The 20,638-nt window shown below is 37.0% G+C and overlaps 2 protein-coding genes across 6 annotated transcripts in view; one reads left to right on the top strand and one right to left on the bottom strand.

Moving 5' to 3' along the window:
- Window positions 1-4,019, top strand: part of Fubp1 (far upstream element binding protein 1) — a 29,957-nt gene extending 25,938 nt beyond the window's left edge. Inside the window, exons 20-21 of the mRNA XM_041637838.1 lie at window positions 1,456-1,502; window positions 2,377-4,019. Coding sequence (XP_041493772.1) covers window positions 1,456-1,502; window positions 2,377-2,407 — 78 coding nt within the window. The 3' untranslated portion in view covers window positions 2,408-4,019. The remainder of the gene's footprint in view (window positions 1-1,455; window positions 1,503-2,376) is intronic.
- A 164-nt stretch (window positions 4,020-4,183) lies between these two features.
- The window catches only part of Nexn (nexilin F-actin binding protein), a 29,848-nt gene continuing 13,393 nt past the window's right edge, over window positions 4,184-20,638 (bottom strand). For 4 of the 5 annotated variants that reach the window (XM_041636912.1, XM_041636954.1, XM_041637027.1 and 1 more), the window contains 11 exons: window positions 19,719-19,797; window positions 19,477-19,625; window positions 16,107-16,148; window positions 14,586-14,777; window positions 14,222-14,392; window positions 12,113-12,307; window positions 9,765-9,962; window positions 8,398-8,619; window positions 5,747-5,932; window positions 5,157-5,514; window positions 4,184-5,073 (listed from right to left, as the gene is read on the bottom strand). In XM_041636912.1, coding sequence (XP_041492846.1) covers window positions 5,060-5,073; window positions 5,157-5,514; window positions 5,747-5,932; window positions 8,398-8,619; window positions 9,765-9,962; window positions 12,113-12,307; window positions 14,222-14,392; window positions 14,586-14,777; window positions 16,107-16,148; window positions 19,477-19,625; window positions 19,719-19,797 — 1,806 coding nt within the window. In that variant the 3' untranslated portion in view covers window positions 4,184-5,059. The remainder of the gene's footprint in view (window positions 5,074-5,156; window positions 5,515-5,746; window positions 5,933-8,397; window positions 8,620-9,764; window positions 9,963-12,112; window positions 12,308-14,221; window positions 14,393-14,585; window positions 14,778-16,106; window positions 16,149-19,476; window positions 19,626-19,718; window positions 19,798-20,638) is intronic. The other variant, XM_041636880.1, reaches the window with a different exon arrangement.

The raw sequence follows: 20,638 nt of genomic DNA, 5'->3' as shown, positions 1-20,638 counted from the left end.
CTTTTATATGTGAGCACTGTTTATATGTGAGACCTGTACTGCTGCTACAACAGTTAACCTTTCTGTTTTTCACTTATTTCCAAGACTGTTTCAGCATAACTAATTTTGAACAGTTTTCAGACAGTGATTTGAGTAGTTTATAAGAAGCTTTTTGTTTTCCATGTAAAGCAACTATTTCAATGTATATAATAGTGTGTTTCTTTCTAAATTTAGGGTAGAAAAGTAAATAGTATGCAAAAATATAGCTACATTGCATCTGCCATTGAAACATCTGGGGTATGAAAACGTTCCAGCTTTTTTCATTTTGCATTATAGATAAGCCTTGTCTTGTAATTGCACAAGTCCAGTCATTGAATCAAATTAATTTTTTGTGTACTTGAATCATTTTATTACTCTTAACATTCATGCTGAAGTTTTGATATTGTTGAAAACCATTGTTTTATTCTGCATATTTGTTGGCTCTTTGCATATTAATATATTAGACTACATGCAAATACAGTCTGTCTTGCCATTGTCTGTTGAAGTGCAGGTTTGATCCAGCCAGTATAGGACTAGCTCTGTAGGGGTGAGGAGGACTGTGCTGTGTATCATCCTTGATTGTGTTCCTTCAAGGAGCATTGCACTGTAAGTACATCAGAATGACAAATTGATGAACTGCAACAGTGTCTCTTTGTCAATGTTCCACATAATGCAATTGCTATATTTTGTGTGAATATTATGTTGGAATACAGTGCTGATATCTTAGGAAAACATAAACTGCCTTTTAACATAGAATAATACATAGTTCTGTATTTTTTTAAGTGAGCTTAATGGGTAAGTATTTTTGATATGCTTTAGCTAATAGCTAAAGAAGATTGATCATTATCAAAGTTGAATAGTATTATCTATCGGTGCTCCTAAAATGCCGATTTTTCAGTGTAAGATATGCATCTTTAATAGTGATATGAAAAACTTGAAATGTGTAAGACAGTGTTTTTCAGATTGCAAATTATAAGCAATGTAGCACTTAGCATCTTTTCATAAATATGTTTTATCTGTGGTGAGCACCATGTGTTTTGCATATGCTTTAAAGGAAGAGGTATGAGGACAGAAATGTTGAGGTAATAGGGCAGAAAACAGTACAGCTCATTGTGGATGTTTTGAAATGTTTTTGATTGTTTTATGTAACTTTGAGTGACTTCCCTTACCCTTATTTAGATATGGATACATAGTCTAGTTTGAAGTTTACTAGTTAAGGAGTTAACTATTAAGTGTAGGGTATTGACATGAACAGTTTTCAGTATTGCATGATGTTGTTGCATAGATGGATGACCTAGGAAAGTGGTGCATTTAGTAATTAAACTGAAGGAAATAGTTGAATTCAGTATCATTCACAAATTGGAGGCTGTTGATTGATTCGTTTAAAGTTTAAAATCCTTATTAATTGCAAACAGTGCAATTATTTATACTTCACAGTGCCTTCCCAGACCTTCCACCTTAGGTTCTGCTGCAAAAAGCAACAGGTAAGCACAACCTAAGGACATATATATAAATATATCAGTACATTAATGTTGTCCCTGTGAGGTTTTGTGGTTGTGTACTCAAAAGCAATCTGCTGCCTCCCCAAATGTATTTTGTTATTTATGCTACCATTCTAGTGGAAAGTCTGTTAATTTGTTGAAGCAACTGTTTATAATTTTGGGTAATGGTTATTTTAATTTTTTCATTAAAATAAAATGAGTAGATTGCTGTTAAAACTGAAAAACATCCAGATCTTTTTGTACCCATTTTCCCCAAGTTATAGAAGTGTTACAGTAAGAACAGTTAAATAGTTAAGACTTAAATCTTTTGGTCAGAAATTTCAACAGCCTTCACAGCCTGTTTGTATAACTGACAGGACATTTTCTTTACACTACAAGCCTGTGGTTTTAGTTTTGGTTTTATTTTTTTCCTCCTTTATTATTACTGCTTTAAAGTATAGTGATTCAGTAAGAACATTTTGGGTCAGTTTCCTAGACAGTTCTGTTTTCATGACTTGTATATGCTGACAAGGAAGACTAAGGAATACTGGCAGTAAGTTTTGAAAAAAAGGCATGTGCATCAGTGAAATGTTAACTGTGTCAAATAACTTTCATAGTCTGCATAACCAAGTTTCTGGTTTATATTTTAATAACTGACGCTGCATTTATTTTTTTTTTGCCAGTTTACAATGTTTGTGTTCTTAGGAATGATGTTTAACTAGTACATATTTTGACTTAAGATGACTGTCTTAAAACAGCACCGTATCAGTTTTGTTTTTAATTCAGTTTCTAAATGTGCTGATCCTATTAAAAACTCCTGCTTATCTTTACAACAAAGAAAAATATTCAAAAATACTGCCTTCATTTTCACACACAGTGCTGAAGATGCTGCAAGCACCAAATCATAGCTCATAATATCAGGTCCTGAGATAGTTACCCATAAAGAGGAATCCTTTGAGTGTATGCCATTGGTGAGCCGATGAGCATGGACCATAGAAGGGCTCAATGTAGAAGGTAAAATTGGCAAATCATAATTGAGAAATATGAAATGTATTCCCATACATAATATGGTATAGGGTATGATGTACCTGCTCTTAATCTTGATCACTTTTCATTTTAAAGTGCTATTCACTTAAATGTTCCATGAACTGTTAAAATTATATAGTTGTTGCACACACTGTGTGTGTGAGTGTGTGTGTGAGAGAGAGGGGGGGGGGAGAGAGATAGGTTGGGTCGGTATCTCTTTAGAGCCTGTGAAGTTTTGGTTAGCTGTAGTTGGCGTTTGGAAATCTGGATGAATGCTTATAGATATTGGGGATTGTTTCTGTCTTGTGAGAAGTTTCAATTCGTTACCATAAACCTTCACTGGTTTAAAGCATTTTAAATAGCACCAAACTTAACTTGTAAATAAACTTGAAAGCAGAAAAGGTGCCAGTTGATTTGAATTCAGATTTTTAAGGTAGAAAATTGAATGGTTTAGCTTGAAATTAAACTCATATTTAAACAAGTTTACAGATTTTTTTAATGACATACATGTTAGTGGAGTGATAACTTAGTGTTCATTGCTTTGATGTTTGTTTCAGAAATGTATACTTGTTTTTTAGTAATGAGAATCATTTTAATAATATTAAAACTAGTAATTTGATACTAATTATAAAGTGTATTAAACAAATATCTTGGTAGTTAATTCATTAAAGTCAGTTTAGATAGCAATAGCAAGTGCTTCCCTAAGTTTTCATTCACTTTTGAATGCTTTGCCAATACAACCAGTTCTTCCTAAAAATGGTTAACATGTTGTATAGAATGTTGATGTAGAATTAACTGATCACTGGAGATGTCTTTTTTTTCTTTTTCTTTTTTTTTTTTTTTTTTTTTTTGCAAATTCTGCCTGGCTTTAAAATGCATTTTCATAATACTTAGATAATTTGACCGAAAATGACCCTACTTTTTGTTTGATCAGTCAGTCGAATTGAGAAATTTTTTTTAAATGATGGCTTTAAAAAAGCAAATGCCAGGGCTTTAGTTTCTTGAATGATACCCTAAAGAAACTCTTAATGTATTTGCAAATATATATATATTTTCTTATGCATGCTCGATGCATTTTCGTCCTGAGAAAAGTGTTCTCTACAGAAACTACCCGTGTGTTAAAAGAAGATTGGCTTAAAATGGCTACTGTGATGGGAACAGTGTCTTAGGGAGATGCAGCTTGGACTGGAGGTAAATTGAATACTTTACAAACTGGTTTAGAGTTTTGCTTTATTGACATTGTATGTAAAGGGCATTGGATTGTTGTTATTTTGTATTCTTTATGGTTTTCTTAATTTAAAACAATAAATGTACAGTGATGACTTACCAGAGTGCTTTTTTTGTCTTTTGTGTCTTTGATATGTATACTGAGTTAAAATTTTTCTCCTTTATTTCTGTCATTAAAAACTTACTGTGAAAAAAATACTGGTGGTGGTTTTGCCTTTTTAATTCTAATGATAAGTTGTTTAAACTTTTAAAAGAGCGGATAGCCCATTGCATAGCTTTTTAGGGGGGGGGGGTTCGAGACAAGGTTTCTTTGTGGTTTTGGAGCCTGTCCTGAAACTAGCTCTTGTAGACCAGGCTGGTCTCGAACTCACAGAGATCCGCCTGCCTCTGCCTCCCATTGCATAGCTTTTAAAATAAGAATAAAAAAGGCCTTTTGATGCACAGGTAACTTTATTATGGTTTCATAATGTAAAATAAAATTGTTTTCCAAGAAATTGAATATAAATATAAAACAACCAAATAATAGAACATAAGTTATAATTATTTACAGACTTCTTTGTTGTTATTAGAGACAGTCTCTATGTAGTCTTGACTGTCCTGGAACTCACTATGTAGACCAGACCAGGCTGACCTTGAACTTATAAATCTAGAATTTTAAAATCACTTTTCCCTGAATCTAATCCTCTTAAATCTTGAAATCTTCAACTGTGTTTTTTTTTAAAGCCACATTTGTTCCTGCATGGAATACTAATATTTTCTCATTATAGTATCGTTTATTCATTCAGGTCACAGCATAAACTTTAGTATGGTCATTATACATTTGAGACACATGTGTTAATATCTATCACACTTGGAACACTGCTTAAATGTTGGTTTTTATCAAATTTGATTTAGTAGTTTAGAAAAAAAATTCCTGCTTGGGTTTTCCTTTCCAGCAGTCCTCTTTGTCAGTGTATCTTCAGAAAGACTGGCTTCCGCAGCAGACTGTCCTCTCTGGCTAACTTTAGATGTAAAACTCCAGTTATTCATGCAGACTTTAAACATAATGGCTATAAATATGGAAGACACAAAGCATTTGCTTTAGGTTCATACAGGAGTACATTTCCCTTCCCTGTCGACTACATTTTGACTGGGCATAACGTGGTAACCCGATGTGCACTGGAAAAGGCATTCTTTGGATCAGCTAGTTGGAAGATGTGGGGAAAAGGTATTAGGTCAAGTTGGTGCCACCTCTGGTCTCCTTTAGTCCCTCCACAGAGATGTAGCAAGAGAGTTGGAGAGAGAGAGTTCCAAGGAGAGAAGGAAGCCTAGTAGTCATCCACTAAAAAAAAAAAAAAAAGAGAAGAATGATATTTTTCCCATTTATTTCCTTAATAAAATAAAAGATTAAAAGTCAATTCTTACTTTCAATGGTAAGAATGCAGGTACTTGCTGCAGAGCCTTTATTGTTGACTGCTTTACACATATATTCTCCTCCATCTTCCGGGAAAGTTTCTGGCAAATAGAGGCAGTAAGTTTCACCTCTTTCAATGTACTGATAGTCTTCTCCATCCTGTAGCATCTCTCCTTCAAACCACCATGTGATTTCTGGCTTGGGCTCTCCTGTCACTTTAACAGTAAATCTGACTGGCTCACTGTCAACAACTGAGGTGTTTCTTAGAGGCTTTTTGAACCATGGAGCTCCTGATCTGGTTTGCTCCTCATCTTCAGTGGGAGAACCATTAATGATGCTCCCTTCTTCTTCTTCCTCATCTTCTCGTCTCTGTATTAAAATAAGTGCATTTATTAAGTTGTCATTTGTTTGTATTAATAGAATTTTGGAGGTAAAGAAAGTTTTGGGTATATATAGCTCAGTGTTGGAGCATTGGCTAGCATGCATGGTACCCTGGGTTTCATTGATTGTAAAACCATTCAAATGGCTTGAAAGCTATGAGGACAATGCCTTAATTGCTTGTAAATGGGTTAAGAACTCCCTCTGATATGTAGGTGCATACCTTCTGTAATGCTGCATCAATTTCTTTCTGTTCAAACTGCATTCGTAGTAACTTCTGTTCTTCAATTCTCCTTTGTTCTTCTTCTTCTCTTGCTTTAGCCATTTGTTCAAATCTGGCTTTCATATTCACTTTATGAGTAAAGGGAGATTCACTCTTTTTTGCAGGCTTTACATCAACATCGTCGTCCTTAAAAAAGAATGAAAATTGCTTGCCAAATGAATGCATTAGTGATTTGGTAATTTACAAGCACAAAATATTTAACGCTTGATTTGCTTTTTGTGATACTGTAGCTATTTAGATTTTCAGGAAAAGTGAGAAAACGTGCAAGTTTATTGCTTCTTCAAAACTGCATTTAGAAAATCAGAGAGTTGACTAACTGAAAGGAATGTCAAACAGCTAAACATCCATGTTCTCTTTTCTAGAACCTTTGGAAAACTAGACTGGTGTTATGGGAAAGAAACCTAAAGTCATAGGGCACTGACAGTATTGGTGCCAGGATATTAAAGCAGCATAGTGTTCTGGAATACAGCAGGACATTAGAAAACCAAGTCAGAGGCTGAGAATGTAGCTCCATTGGTAGGCAGAATGCGGGTCTAGCATTCATGAGTCCTCAAACGTGACTCTTAACTCCATACCTGCATCTGGTGGTCCAACACTTGGTGGAAGTGAGAGGTTTGTTGCCAGCTTGGGATACTGAAGACAAATTTAGACACTGTATAACCTTAATTGGTTAACCAAATAGGGGGTATAAAGTACTATGAGTGGATATTGGATTCTTTAATCGAAGGTTGTATGCGTCCCTTCAAAGAAGTCTGGAGTCTTCTGGAAGTTTGAAGGCATAATTTGTAGTTCCCACCCCAAGACAAGATGTCTAGCTGGCCTGGAACTCACCACATTCAACATTAAAAGCCTAAGTTTGCCCTCGGATGAGAGGTGCAGCACCACTCTCTTACAAAACATTGATAGCTCTCAACAGGAGACAGTTGGAGGTTGGAGAGGAAGTCTATCACTGGAAGTGTTTTAAAGGTCATTAAGGGCCTTTATCCAAGGGATAGAAGAGAATTACACATTCTTCAGATTGAGTACAACCTAATCTGACACCTGTGCCAAAAGCAGAAAAGCATCAAACATACTGGTTCTATTTTTTTGTTTTGTTTTGTTTTACAGATTTTATAATGGCTATCTTTAACAAAAGAACAACTGCTTGGTAGACTGGGGTTTTGTTTAAAACAAGGTCTGGAGCCCAGACTACTCTTGACTCATCCTGTCTCTTCATACCCATCTTGAATTTTACCTATGTTTAAAGATTCTATTTTTTTTTTGTGCCACATGGCTAGTAAATGCTAGTGTTCTCCAATTATCACAAGACTACTATTTTACTACTTTCCCACTGTTACCAATAATTTTACAAAATACACATGCATCTCACTAAATTCAGAACCAGCGTCAGACTGTCTTTACCTTGCTTAACACAATTTAATACCTCACCAGACTTGATAAATCTAGCACCTGCTGGTTTCCCTGGTGATGGTGCCACAATAGTAAGGTCCTCAGCAACCATCTAGAAGAGAACTTACCCCATTTTGTAAAGAAAAAAAAAAAGGTCTTGCCAAGCATGGTACATGTCTAGTGTCAGGAGGTGGACACTGAAGAATCAGGACTCCAAGGGTTTTTTTTTTTCTGTTACCTAGCCTTTGGTCCTGCCTTTATGACTGTTTTCCACTTCATTGTGATGCTAGGATTCTTTGGTAGAACTATTTAGAATTTCTATTATGACATTTTTGCTGATTACAGTTCTTGTAAGGTGAAGTCCTTTCACAACTAGCCACAAAGTACTTTGACAACTTCATAACCTATTCAGTTCAGTCATACCATTATAAAGTCCTTGGGATCTGTTTTAGAGTCCCTCAAATAAATTAGTGCAATCTTGTTGACTTCCACTGTCCCTCATTCTAGAATGTTCCTCTTACCACAACATTTTTTATGAGACTACTTTACAAATGAGAAGATAGCCTTTGACCCTAACGACTGAAAGTTATTTTCACAGGACAGTAAGAGGAAACATTTCCGGCAGAAAGCATTTCAGAAACAAAGGCAGGTATTGAGGAATACAGCCTGCTTGGTTAAAAAGCATGGAGTCTGGAATGGTACAGAGACAGGATACATGCTGGCTAGGGAGCAAAGCCATCAGCACTCTAAAATGTTAAGATTGAGCCATTTCTGGCTTGGATCACAAAGCATTGTGAAAGAATTTTCTACAGAAACCCCAAAGGGGGGCAGGGAAAGCTGCCACTGTTACATCACGCTGAAATGCCTCAGCCCTACAAACCTCTTAAGCACACTATGTCCAATGTAGCTTCACAGCAGCAGCTAACATCCAGCACAATAGATTGTCATACCATTGGCTCATTTGTGTGTCTCCAGACCAACTGTCACTTATCCTGCTTTGCTTCTAAATTTAATTTGCTACCATTCCACTTTTTCCTCATTTTGCACTCTATCCATTCTTCCCTCATCCTTTTGGACTCAGTATTATATGATGAGCTAAATGGTCTTTTGCTATTTTCAGATTGTTAGAGAAATACCAATAAGTAACTGTAAAACTAACTTATTTTAAGATTAAGGTTATAACAAATACAATAATAATGTACCTCGTGGAAATTTTCTGCTTCTCGCTCTTTAATTTCAAGGTCAATTGCTCTCCTCTTTGCTCGCTCTTCTTCTATCTTTTTCTGTATTTCTTTTTCAGACAACTGTCCAATTTTTTCAAACTTGCTTTTTAGATTTTTAGCTTGAATAGAACCACTTCTTTTTAATTTGATTAATTCTTCATATTCTCTACTCAATCCAAAAGTTTCATTTTCTTCTTCCTCCTTCAAGAGAGCAAGATTTCTGTATGTTGGTTATCAGTGTATTACAGGGGATCTCCTGCCCATCTGCGCGTGAATGTGGGGCAGGGAGTATGTTCCAAGACAACCAAGCAGATTCCTGGAAGCCACTGGTCAGATGGTATCCTATATGTACTGTTTTAAGAGTTTTCTGGGTTTGGAGAGATGATTTAGAGGTTAAGAGCACTGGGTTCAGTACCTAGCACCCACATGGAGGTTTACAATCTTTAACTCCAGCTCCAGGGGATCTGACACTTTTCAGGCCCGCTGGTACTGCTTGTAATAAACGTGCAGGCAAGAACACCAAAACACATCAAGTAAGTTTTAAGTAAAAACATTTACTTATTAAGAACTTCCAGTTCCAGGATAGGCTCCAAAGCTACAGAGAAACCCCGTCTCAAAACAAAAAACAACTTCCAACCTTTCACATGAAGGAAGCCCTGTATAACTCCAACTTCTCTTTGACAGCTACATGGACTCCCAGCACTTAGGAGGCAGAGGCAGGTGAATCTCTAAGCTGGAGCCCACCCTAGTCTACAGTCAAGGCTACACATAGACTCTCAAAGCAAAACAAAAAACTTCTCTTTGGCATATTAAATTGCTAGTATCAATACTACTGTGCTTTGGACCCAGAATTAAATACAATATTGATTACAATTTTTTAGATCTTTTTTTTTTTACATGTATAAGTGCTTTGCCTGTATGATGTTTGTGTGTGCTACATGTATACCCTGTGTAGGTCAGAATAGGGCATCAAATGCCCTTGAACTGGAGTTAATGGATGATTGTGAGCCACCATGTGGGTTCTGGGAATTGAATCTCAGTCCTTTAGAAGAACGTATTTACTATCTTTTTGACATTGCATCAGGATACTGTTACCTACAAGGTTCACACAGGAAAAAGACTTTAGTTAGAACAAATAACTAAAAAGATACCAATAGCTTTCAGTTTTGTGTCAGGCCACATTCCTAGCTACACTCTACCAGGTTGGACACACACACCTATATTAAAAATATCTGTCATAAAAGTATGTCAGATACCCTTATGTGATTAATAACATAAAGGTCACAATAGAGCAATATAAGGAATGCACTCAATTAGATCTCTAAGTGAATATTCTTCCACCTTACCTCTCCCATTTCTTGTCTCAGTTGTTCAAATCCTTGTTTTTCCATTTCCAGTTTATGCCTCCGTTCCTCCTCTGTTCGTCGTCTTTCTTCTTCCATTTTTTGTTTTAATAATTCTTCAAAATTAATTTCCAGTTTTCCAGGCATCAGAGATTCTTGGGAAACTGTTTTATATATCTCTGGGGAATCATCATCTAATACCTATTTAAAATAAATATTTTTATCATTTTTTCCAGAATTGTGCATAGTAAAAAATGGTATTGTAGAAACTTATATTTCTTGAATACAAGTGTTTTATGTTGATCTAAAAATTCAGAAATCATAACTGTTTTACAACTCAAATCAATGAACAAGGGGATATTATCAAAAATGTAAGATTGGGGTATCTGTGGTGTGGAGGATGGTAACCATCTGTATCTAGTCTCTATTCAAATGAACAAAAATATTCATGCAATAATACATTTTAATGACACGGAGAACATTTTAATTGAAGTGAATCTCCAGATCTGGTCACTGAACAGGACATTTCAGTCAAGTCGTAGTTACATCTGGACCATCAAGAGCTTTTAGCACAAAAACAAAAAGCCTTAATTCGTAATTTTATTGTGAAGAAGTTTTGTTGCCAAGATGTTTTAAAGTAATAATAGTTATACTCTTAGAACTGCCAGTCCACTAACAGATGCATAGATTTAGCTAACCCTGTAACCTTATAAAGTAGCTGAGGGTAATCACCCTTGGTTTACACGTGAGGACCTGAGGCATTGACTGAGAAGTAGTCCAAAATCAACAGAAAGGCCAGCTAACAAAGCCAGAAGTCAGGCTTCAGCATATTTCTAGTAAGGTTATAAATTATAAGAAACCTGTAGGAAAGTATTAAGGTGAAACCTAGTGTTTGATACACTACAATAAATTATTTAGAAATGGGAATGATTAACAGACTGCTTTTCATTATTTTATAAATTTCTATGAGTAACTAATTTGACTGTGACCTTGGGCAAGCCACTTACCTCTCTGAGCCTCCACCATGATGATGACTTATGGTTGTCACAGGATTAAACAAATCTTGGAAATAGGTGGCACTCTGTCTAACATCATAGCTGGCTCCCAACAGTAAGGTTTGAAACTTTTTAAAATGTTCCTCTATCTATTTATTGGGGGGGGGGGGGCATTTAGGTCTCAGAAAAAAATTTCTCTCTTCTTACCATGCAAGTGTCTAGGACTGAACTTAGATCATCAGGCTTAGTAATATCTTTACTCAGCTGAGCTATCTTCCTGGTCCCCAAAACAGTTTCATCATACTATCACATCCTGAGGATAAGCAATCTCCAAACTGAACTAGAAACTTTGCTTGTAAGTTGTTGTCAGATATATTTTACCATGACAAGTAATGTAATTCTGTTTTCCTGGAAGTGAAGACTTGTATCTCTGATCTGAACCGTGGTCTGCCTGCAGACATGGACGCGGAGTGAAACAATCCTCTCCTGGACTCACGGGCAAGGAATAGCAACAGTGCTATGGACTCCGGTGGTGAAGATGGGAGAGTAAGTCAGGGTGTTGAATAAATGGGCATGAGTGAAAGGTTGAAGGCATGTAATTTCAGGCTCCCAAGTTTCTGATTTGAGTGTACAAGAAAACTGGTGGATCAGATAGCCATGTTATAAACATTAACATGGCATGGAAAGTTTACCTTTGTGACAAATTAGGTATCGTTGTTTAAGAAAGAATGATGGGTGTTTTGAAGAGTTAGATAATTGTGACTAAATGATTTTGGCCATCTAAGTAGACTGAGTAGGATTAAAATGGCAAAAAATAAAGGAGAGAGGGGCAGCAGAGAGAGGAATGGAAGGAGGGATTGTATGGGAAAATTCCCTGACTTTTCTTGACTCAGATCTGGTCTAGAAAATGGATCTTTGAGAGAGGGAGATAGTGCCCAACCCTTTATGCATTGGTAATCAGAACCCTTTTGACACGGCCAAAGAAAATACTGACAAGGGACTGGTGTTTAAAACCTATTTGCCATTCATATGCTTGCTACAGATTTCAGAGATGACAGAATGTTCCTCGGAGTCTAATCATTTCATTTACAGCCTCAAAAACTGAATCCCTAGCTAGGCTTGATAGCTCAGTTAGTAAAGTCCTCATCTTTCAAGCTTGAGGACCTGAGTTCAGTCCCCGGAACACAAGTAAACTAGGTGCACACCTATAACCCCAGCACCGAGAAGGCAGAGACAGGAATCCTCAGACTGCAGCCATTCCTGAGGATGGCATCCAAGGTGGTTGTCTGGCTCTCCACAGCTTGCACAAGTGCACACCCGATGCATACACATACTGTTGAGGTAACTTTGTCTTACCATGCTTCTCCTTGCTTCAGCAAATGCCTTCCTCTCTTCCTCTATTCTCCTCCGGGCCTCCTCCTCTGCTTTTCTTTTCTCACCTTCTCTCCTTTGCCTTTCTATTTCTTCAAAACTGAGCTTGAGTTTTCCAGGGCGGTACTCTGTAAAAACTTTTGCTGTATCTTGGTTTTCATCCTCATCCTCCTCATTTACCTAAAAAGAAACTATGCATTACTAAAAGTTGAGACTCACTGGGACAGGAAAGCATTGCCAGGGAAGGGCATGTGCTTAGCAGCTTGACCGAGTATTTCCTTGCTCCCAGAATACTTACTCCAAAACCTCTTACTTTTTATTTAGCTTTTATTTGTATTTTTGATTTTTGAGTCAGGGTGTCTCTAAATAGCCCTGGCTGCCCTGGAACTCACTATGCAAACCTAGCTGGTCTTAAACACAGAGAGATCCACCTGCCTCTTCCTCCCAAGTGCTATCATGCCTGGCCAAATCCTCTTCCTTTTTAATGTCCTGTATGATAAAATAATCAAATGTGGAGAAGTTACAAGTAAAAATGTACTCAAGATTAAATAAAATTTCTCAAGCTTTTGAATAAAGATGACTGCATAACAAATTTTAAAGGGCTCAACTGAGATAATTCTCATAAACTAAATAAACAGTTTGTACTTAGAGTTCAGGTACATACACACGGAGACACTTTAATCCCAGTTCTCACAGAACTCTATGAGTTCAAGGCCAGTCTAGTCTACACAGTGAGCTTAAGGACAACCAGAATTACAGTGAAACCCTGATTCAAAAAGATTAAAAAAAAAAAAAAAGAATTTCCTCCCTTTGAACTACAGCGATTTTCCTTAACTAATCAGATAAAAGACTGTCAACTGGTATTATTTTATATAAAATTCATACCACAATTATTTGCTCATTTAAACATTAATTGAAATATTAATTTAAATATTAAGCTGATTACCAGTTATATTGAAATGCACAGATTTATCTAAAAGTGAATAACATTTGTTTGATTTTGGGGCAGAGTCTTACTTTACAGACCAGGCTGGCCTGGAACTCACAGATACCTGTCTGCCCTGCCTCTCAAATGCTGCAATTAAAGGTGTGCACTACCACACCTGGCCAAAAGTAAGAATATTTTAAATCAATGTCTAGAAAGTCTAAAATGGTGAGCTATAATCCTCATAACTTTAATAATGAAAGCTGATTAAGAAACTCATGGTAACTTTGAAATTATAGCTATTCATTTTCAAATTCTCAAAACAAGACTGGAATTCATGCTCCCTTCTTTTTTTAAAATATTTATTTATTTATTATGTATATAATATTCTGTCTGTGTGTATGCTTGCAGGCCAGAAGAGGGCACCAGACCTCATTACAGATGCTTGTGAGCCATGCTGGGAATTGAACTCAGGACCTTCGGAAGAGCAGGCAATGCTCTTAACTGCTGAGCCATCTCTCCAGCCCCCCTTCTCTTCTTATAGTAAAGAATAAAGTGGGGATTAAGTCTCTGGCCTTGTGCATGCTAGGCAAGTGTACTATAACTGAGTACATCTCCCCAAATTGTCTAGGTTGGCTTTAACTCGGACTAACTCAGTAGTCCGGGCTAACCTTGGATGTGTGCTCTTCCTCATCCTCCCAAGCAGCTGGAATTATAGACCTGTACTTCTCAAATGAAATTCATTATTTGACTTAAATATTATCCTACAGCCATACCATTAAATATACTTCTTAACTCACACACAAAGGGAAGCCAGATGCATTGAGTAATACCTATATATTAATAGAGTATACAGTATTAAAAATAAAAATTTAAAGCATATTGGATAAGATGCCCCAAAGTGAAAGCTCAAAGAAAATACAGATGAATTATATGTATGTATATTGTATATAAAGATGTATATGGTTTTAAAGCCATGCCTTTTGGGATTTGAATAGAGGCAGTGGTAAAGCACTTGTTTAGCATGCACTAGGCTCTGAGTCCAGTTCATAGTGCTAGGAAAACACAATGAAATGAGGCTTCCCCACCAGAGAGAGCCTGCTTGGACTTGCAGTCAGCCTCGTGAGAGGCTTCCTGATGGAAGGCAAAGCCAGCACAGATACACTTGCCATGTGCCTCCTTGCTTCCTCAAAGGCGCGCCTCTCTTCTTCTAAGCGCCGCCTCGCTTCCTCCTCTGCTTGCTTCTTGCGATTTTCTTGTCTCTGCCGCTCTAGTTCCTCAAAAGTTAATTTCAGTTTTCCAGGAAAATGGGATCCTTTTTTGGCCTCAGTTTCATCATCCTATGAAAACAAACTTGTTACCCAAAGGACAATTGCTGTTAACTAAACTTTGGATTTGTTCTCGTAAAAAACCTTCTTACCCGAGGCCAGCCTGGTCTACAAGAGCTAGTGCCAGGACACGCTCCAAAGCTACAGAGAAACCCTGTCTCGAAAAACTAAAAAAAAAACAAAAACAAAAAAAAACCCTTCTTACCATGACTAATGACAGACACTTTGCTTCCTTGAGAGATCGCCCCTCTTCTTCATATCTTATTCGTTTGTCGTCTTCATGATTAAGTCTCTCACTCCCTTGCTCTTTGTCCAGGTTCTCAGGATTCTGTATTTTTCCAGATGTTTTGTTCGATTTGGCAGGCACCACTGTTATAAGCAGTGAGTCATCTCCTTCCTATTTGTAAGAAAGACAATTAGTATCCATACTCTTAGTAAGAATGTACGTGGTAGGGTACTTCACCTCCATAAGTGGTGAATTACATTGCTGTCAAGGCTATGAAGGACAAAAAAAAAAAACTTATTTTTTAAAACTAGTTACTCCTAAATACATCTTTCTCTGAACTCATTGTGCATGCTACTGAAGCTTCCTGAGATCCACCCATGGCAGTCTCAAGAAGCACTCTGCATTTTGGAAGATAGGATTAATATACCCTATCTAATTAAGTAACAAGACTGTAGTACCATTGCCTGATTTTAGACAATCTGTACATCAATTACACAAAAGGTGATGTGCATGTGAGCATACTTGAAACCAATTTGATGGTGGATAGTTTGACTTAAACATCCAACTTAGCTTTCTCCATAATCTGCTCCTCCTTCCAAATTTTTCAGTACTTAATATAATAAAGTAGTATTTAATGAGAAAAGCGATTGATTGTTCACCCAAGTGATATACTAACATAGTATAGATAAAGCTATAAAGCATTTATCTTATTAAATTTTCAAACAAATTGTTTGTTTTGTGACAGGTCTCTCTAAGTAGCCCTGGCTGTCCTGGACTTGCTACGCAGGCCAGGCTGGACTCTAACTCAGAGATCTGCCTGCCTCTGCCCCGAGTGCTGGGATCAGCCATGCACACTACACCTAGCTGAAATGCATTCTCTTACAATCGATTTTACTACAAATTTGTCATTACATCTACTTTTTTCAAAAATAAAAATTATAAATTGTAACACACGCTCCTAAAATAAAATGTTTCCAATTTTGTAAGCATAATTTTAGGCACACCATCAAATTGGTTGGTTGGATTTTAACCTTGCTAGTTGACTAGGTTATATTTTTAAGGTTATTGGACCATTCCTTCACAGTGATACACACTACCCTCCACAATGGTGTGTGAAAGCCAGAACTCGAGCTCTTAGGAACTCTGAGGAAAGAAGACAGATGATGAAGAAGAAACTGTCCTTTTACAATGCCAGCTTCAACAGCCAGCAAGGTTAGTTCAGGAACCATGTGGTCTTGGCAGAGTGTCCCTAACAGCCTCCCGGGCCCTGTCTTCATGACCCACTGTGCAGGCAGAAGCATACTTTTCTTTAAACACATGGCAGTGTTTGAAAGGGCCCAGGCATGCTCTTGCCTTCACAGAACATTCTTGACTTCTGTCATTGTGAGATTTATAATCAATAGTGAAATAAAAGCCTCTGCATGGCCTTCTTGGATTACAAGATAATTTGTGAATCAGATAATTTTCAGTGAATGTTTCATTAAAGGAAACGTCTGTTACCTCTGATGCGGATTCGGTTCCCGTATTGTTTATGTCCTCAATCTATTGAATGAGAATTTCATATCATTACATTACAGTGAATTTTCTGCTTGGTGATTTCAAACATACAACTGAAAAGTAATTTAGCTGCATCTTCTGGTAAAATTTCAACGTTTGACTGTGAGCTTATGGGGAACAATCTTTAATTTAGTAGCAATCTAAACTGAGACAAACAGAAATGCCCCCATCCTCTGCCCCTGCGGTAGCAGCAGGAACACTTATCACAATCAGATGATTGTGACCCTATTTCTTATCAAGATATATCTGGCAAAAATGTAAGCGACACGATAATAAAGTATGGTAGAAATATTAGCTAAATTAGAAGGGAGGCTAATGCTGGTACTTATAATATTTTCTCATATTTCAGCCACACAGAACTGGGAAAAGGCCATCGTCTAAAGTTGGAGCACATTTCTCTGAAGAAATATCATGAGGTTAGCTTGATGAGCTGGAGCTTAGCAGACTGCTGAGAGAAAGGAAACAGATGGTGTTAGCAATGCAGTGTTTGAACTTTAGACAAGTCTGAAGTGTCACGAAGCCCAGGCAGGGGGTCTACAGAGCGAGTTCCAGGACAGTCAGGACCACACAGATAAACTATCTTGAAAAACAAACAAACAAAAAACAAACAAACAAAAAAAGAACTTAGAGAGAAAATTTATCCAGGATGATCTCTGTGAGTTTGAAATCAGCCTCATCTACGGTATCAAATTCCGGGACAGCCAGGGCTACCTAGAGAGACCAGATCTCAAAAGACAAAACTTAAAGTACCTTACATTTTAATAATGAATAGTTTTATCAATAATTTTATACTACAAAATTTAATTTTGAGAATAATTTGTTTTATTACAGAATTACTCATTAAACTGACTTGCTATATAAATGGAATAGATTTTTTTTACACAGTAAAATTTTAATGGTTCTCTAATAAAATAATTATAAATGAGTTGTTTTCCAATGAGCAATCAAATTAATTCCTCAATAAAAAGATCCACAAAACGTGAGAAGTCAGACACTGAGAATACAGGAAAGAGAAACAATTCATGAGCCCCAATTCCATTCCTAGAGCTTCCCTGGGTCTGTCTGATCTCTGCTAAAGTGGACAGACATTACAGGGCTTCTACATCTTGTTTGCTTAGAGTTCTGTTGTCAGTGTCTTCTTTACCTTTGCTCACTTTAAACCATTAAAGAACAACAAAAGAGAGAACCATGGAGTTCTCCAACAAAATGAAAAATGATGAATTTTGTTCAGGGCTACGCTACTAGTATAGTTAAGAGGAACAAATGTTCAGAATTCAGTTAAGTGTTGACTTTCAAAGTTAACAAAGAACTGTTTCTCAACTTCTTTTCTTTTTCTTCTTGTTTTTTCTTCATAGGAAGCAAATTTGTTTCATCCCTATATTTCTTTCCTTGCCTCTCTCCAAGATCCTATTTCCCACAAATATCTGTCCGTAAATGGTGGACTCTAATTTTGTCCATCAGGCCATCTTCAGAGTTAACTAGATAATACACCCTCAGGATTTTCCCACACTTTCTTTTTTTTATTTTAGTACCTAATACACGAGGTATATTCCTTTTTAATTCTTTGTAAGATGCTGCAATCTTAGAAGTGGTAAGATCTTGGTGATCACTATAGCCGTTTCTGGCTCAGGAACTCCTCTTGCATACTGGTTTGTAGAAGTAAACTATAAACAAATAACGTCATACTGCACTGCACTGAGTCATAGTAAATTTGAGTGGGAAATGTCTTATGTTTTAAAATTAAACTTTACACATTTCTAAGAAGACATTACTACACTCACTGCTGTTGTATCCTTAATTTAATAGGGCTAAAGTATCATTAGCCAGGGCTCTGTGGCACCCTCCGCACAGTGCATGTTTGGTGTGAAGACACTGCTTTTTTCATGATCGTATTTATTTCAATTACCTCTGAGCATCTAGTCTTTACTATAGTCACGCTCAATCACAGGTTTTTTTGTTTTTTGAGAAACAACTGCCTACTATTCCATTCTTGGCTTTAAAATGGGTCAGTAACCCTAGAAAATAGCAGTGCTTTGAAAGTATAGAAGAAAGAAGACATACATACACAGTATACAGTGCAAGAAGCCACTCTTTATAGACTTTAGTCTTACTCGTTTACTTTATAGTTTTAATATAACTACATTCCTGGGCTGGAGAAATGGCTCAGTGGTTAAGAGCACTGGCTGCTCTTCCGAAGGTCCTGAGTTCAATTCCCAGCAACCACATGGTGGCTCACAACCATCTGTAATGAGATCTGGCGCCCTCTTCATGCAGGCAGAATGTTGTATACATAATAATAAAAATAAAAATCTTAAAAAAAAAATAAAAAATAAAAAAATATATAACTACATTCCTAAATCTTATATATATACATACTTAAATATTTGTAGTAATTATGTATGGTTATAATTAATTCAACAGTTCTCATTTTATAATTCTATTTCTTTTTAAAGTTTCACTAAGAAAAAGTATAGGAAAATTCTCATTGCTCCTAGCATTTAATCTGGCATATAGACATGTGTCATCATTTGCCACCAAATGGGTAGTTGTTTGTGTTAAAGAAGAGCTTATTTGCAAAACTGAAGTTAATGGATTCTTAGGAATGCAAGTATATAATAATGCTTTATTTTCATTATCACTTTTCTCTCTAGACAAGTGGCAGAAGCTGAAAGGAGCAGAGCATATGGATTTAAGGCCCTTAGAATATTGCTTTAAGGGGCTAGCGAGGCAGCTCAGTGGTGAAGGGCTCCTCCGCTCTTCTGGACCATCTGGGTTTGGTTCCTAGCACATACATGATAACAGCGCAGAACTGTCTAGAACTTCAGGTCTGGGGATCCGATGCCCTCTCCTGACCTCTGCAGAAGGTGTACAGACACACATGAAAGTAAAACACTCTTACATACAGAATAAACATACTCTTTTATAAAAATCTGTTTTATAAATGATAGAAATTTTAAATATTGCTATTAAAAGGCTATATTGTGCTCTGTGATTATAAATAGTTTATGTGTAAAAATGTCTTATATCATTATAAAATTCTCAAAGATACCAAGAAAAGTTAGGACGATAGTCAGTTTAAGGAATGTAGAAACAGTTGGTAAGATCATTTCTAACAAAAGCCACATCGCCATCCTAAACAGGCACATTCTGCACATAGTACTGGACATCCCATACTGAATCGTTTCCCTTAAGATAATGCTTTTAGTCTAGCCACTATTAATAAGCTTATATTAAATATTTTAACGAGGCAGCATCCTGATTAGTTCTCATTTGTTCTGTGAGGTTCAGAAACAAACGGCAATGTAGCATCTACCTGCTCAGCTCTTTTTGCTAATTCACGCTGTATTTTCCTCTTTTCCAGCAGATCCTGTTCAAGTCTGCGCTTTCTCTCCTCTTCCGTTCTCTTCCTTTGCTCTTCCTGTCTGTGTCTTTCCATTTCATCAAATTTACCTTTAACCGTCCCTAAGAATACACACACACAAAAAAAAAATTGTCTATTTTGCCAGGTTTCTTTCTTTTGCAAGCCTTTTTACATTTATCCCTCAAAGTTCTTACCTGTTAACTTTGGGACATAAGCCTTTTCTACTTTAGCAGAAATCTCTTCCTCATCATCAGAAGCAAGCATTTCTTTAATCTGGGTGGTTAAATAAATTACCATGAACATATGGCCCAACATCAGACTAGATTATATTCGAGTGGCCCCACCCCCGCTGCAGGAGAACCCACTAGGATATCCACCGGATCACTGAAACCACAGGTAATTCTGAGACTGTGCATGCTGTTTTTTCTTGTAGGAAAATTATATATTAAAATAAGGAAAATAATTTTATAGATCTTTTTTTTTTTTTTTTTTTTTTTTTGGTTTTTCGAGACAGGGTTTCTCTCTGGCTTTGGAGCCTGTCCTGGAACTAGCTCTTGTAGACCAGGCTGGTCTCGAACTCACAGAGATCCGCCTGCCTCTGCCTCCCGAGTGCTGGGATTAAAGGCGTGCGCCACCATCGCCCGGCTTTTTATAGATCTTATAGTTGTGATGAACTTTAACTTTTACATTAGGTACAGTAAGAAAATAACAAGTAATTATAAAAGAAAATAATTATTAAAATATATTGTAATGAAATTTATTTAAACCTTTTGTTTACTTTTCTGGAAACTTCAGTTTACTATTTTAGACCATGGTTAATGACAGGCAATAAAAGCAGTGGAGAGAAGCAGCAGAGGGGAGGAGCTGATCACACAGTGGAGACTGCAGAGAGGGGAGGAGGGGGAATCACACAGTGGAGACTGCAGAGAGGGGAGGAGGGGGATCACACAGTGGAGACTGCAGAGAGGGGAGGAGGAGGATCACACAGTGGGGACTGCAGAGAGGGGAGGAGGGGGAATCACACAGTGGAGACTGCAGAGAGGGGAGGAGGGGATCACAGTGGGGACTGCAGAGAGGGGAGGAGGGGGATCACACAGTGGGGACTGCAGAGAGG

The sequence above is a fragment of the Microtus oregoni genome, unplaced genomic scaffold (genome assembly GCF_018167655.1).
Source record: "Microtus oregoni isolate MIOR12 unplaced genomic scaffold, Mior012 000000F_ref0000247, whole genome shotgun sequence".
Classification (NCBI taxonomy): Eukaryota; Metazoa; Chordata; class Mammalia; order Rodentia; family Cricetidae; genus Microtus; species Microtus oregoni.
The sequence above is the reverse complement of the archived record's forward strand: the minus strand, read 5'-3'. Positions and strand labels throughout refer to the sequence as shown.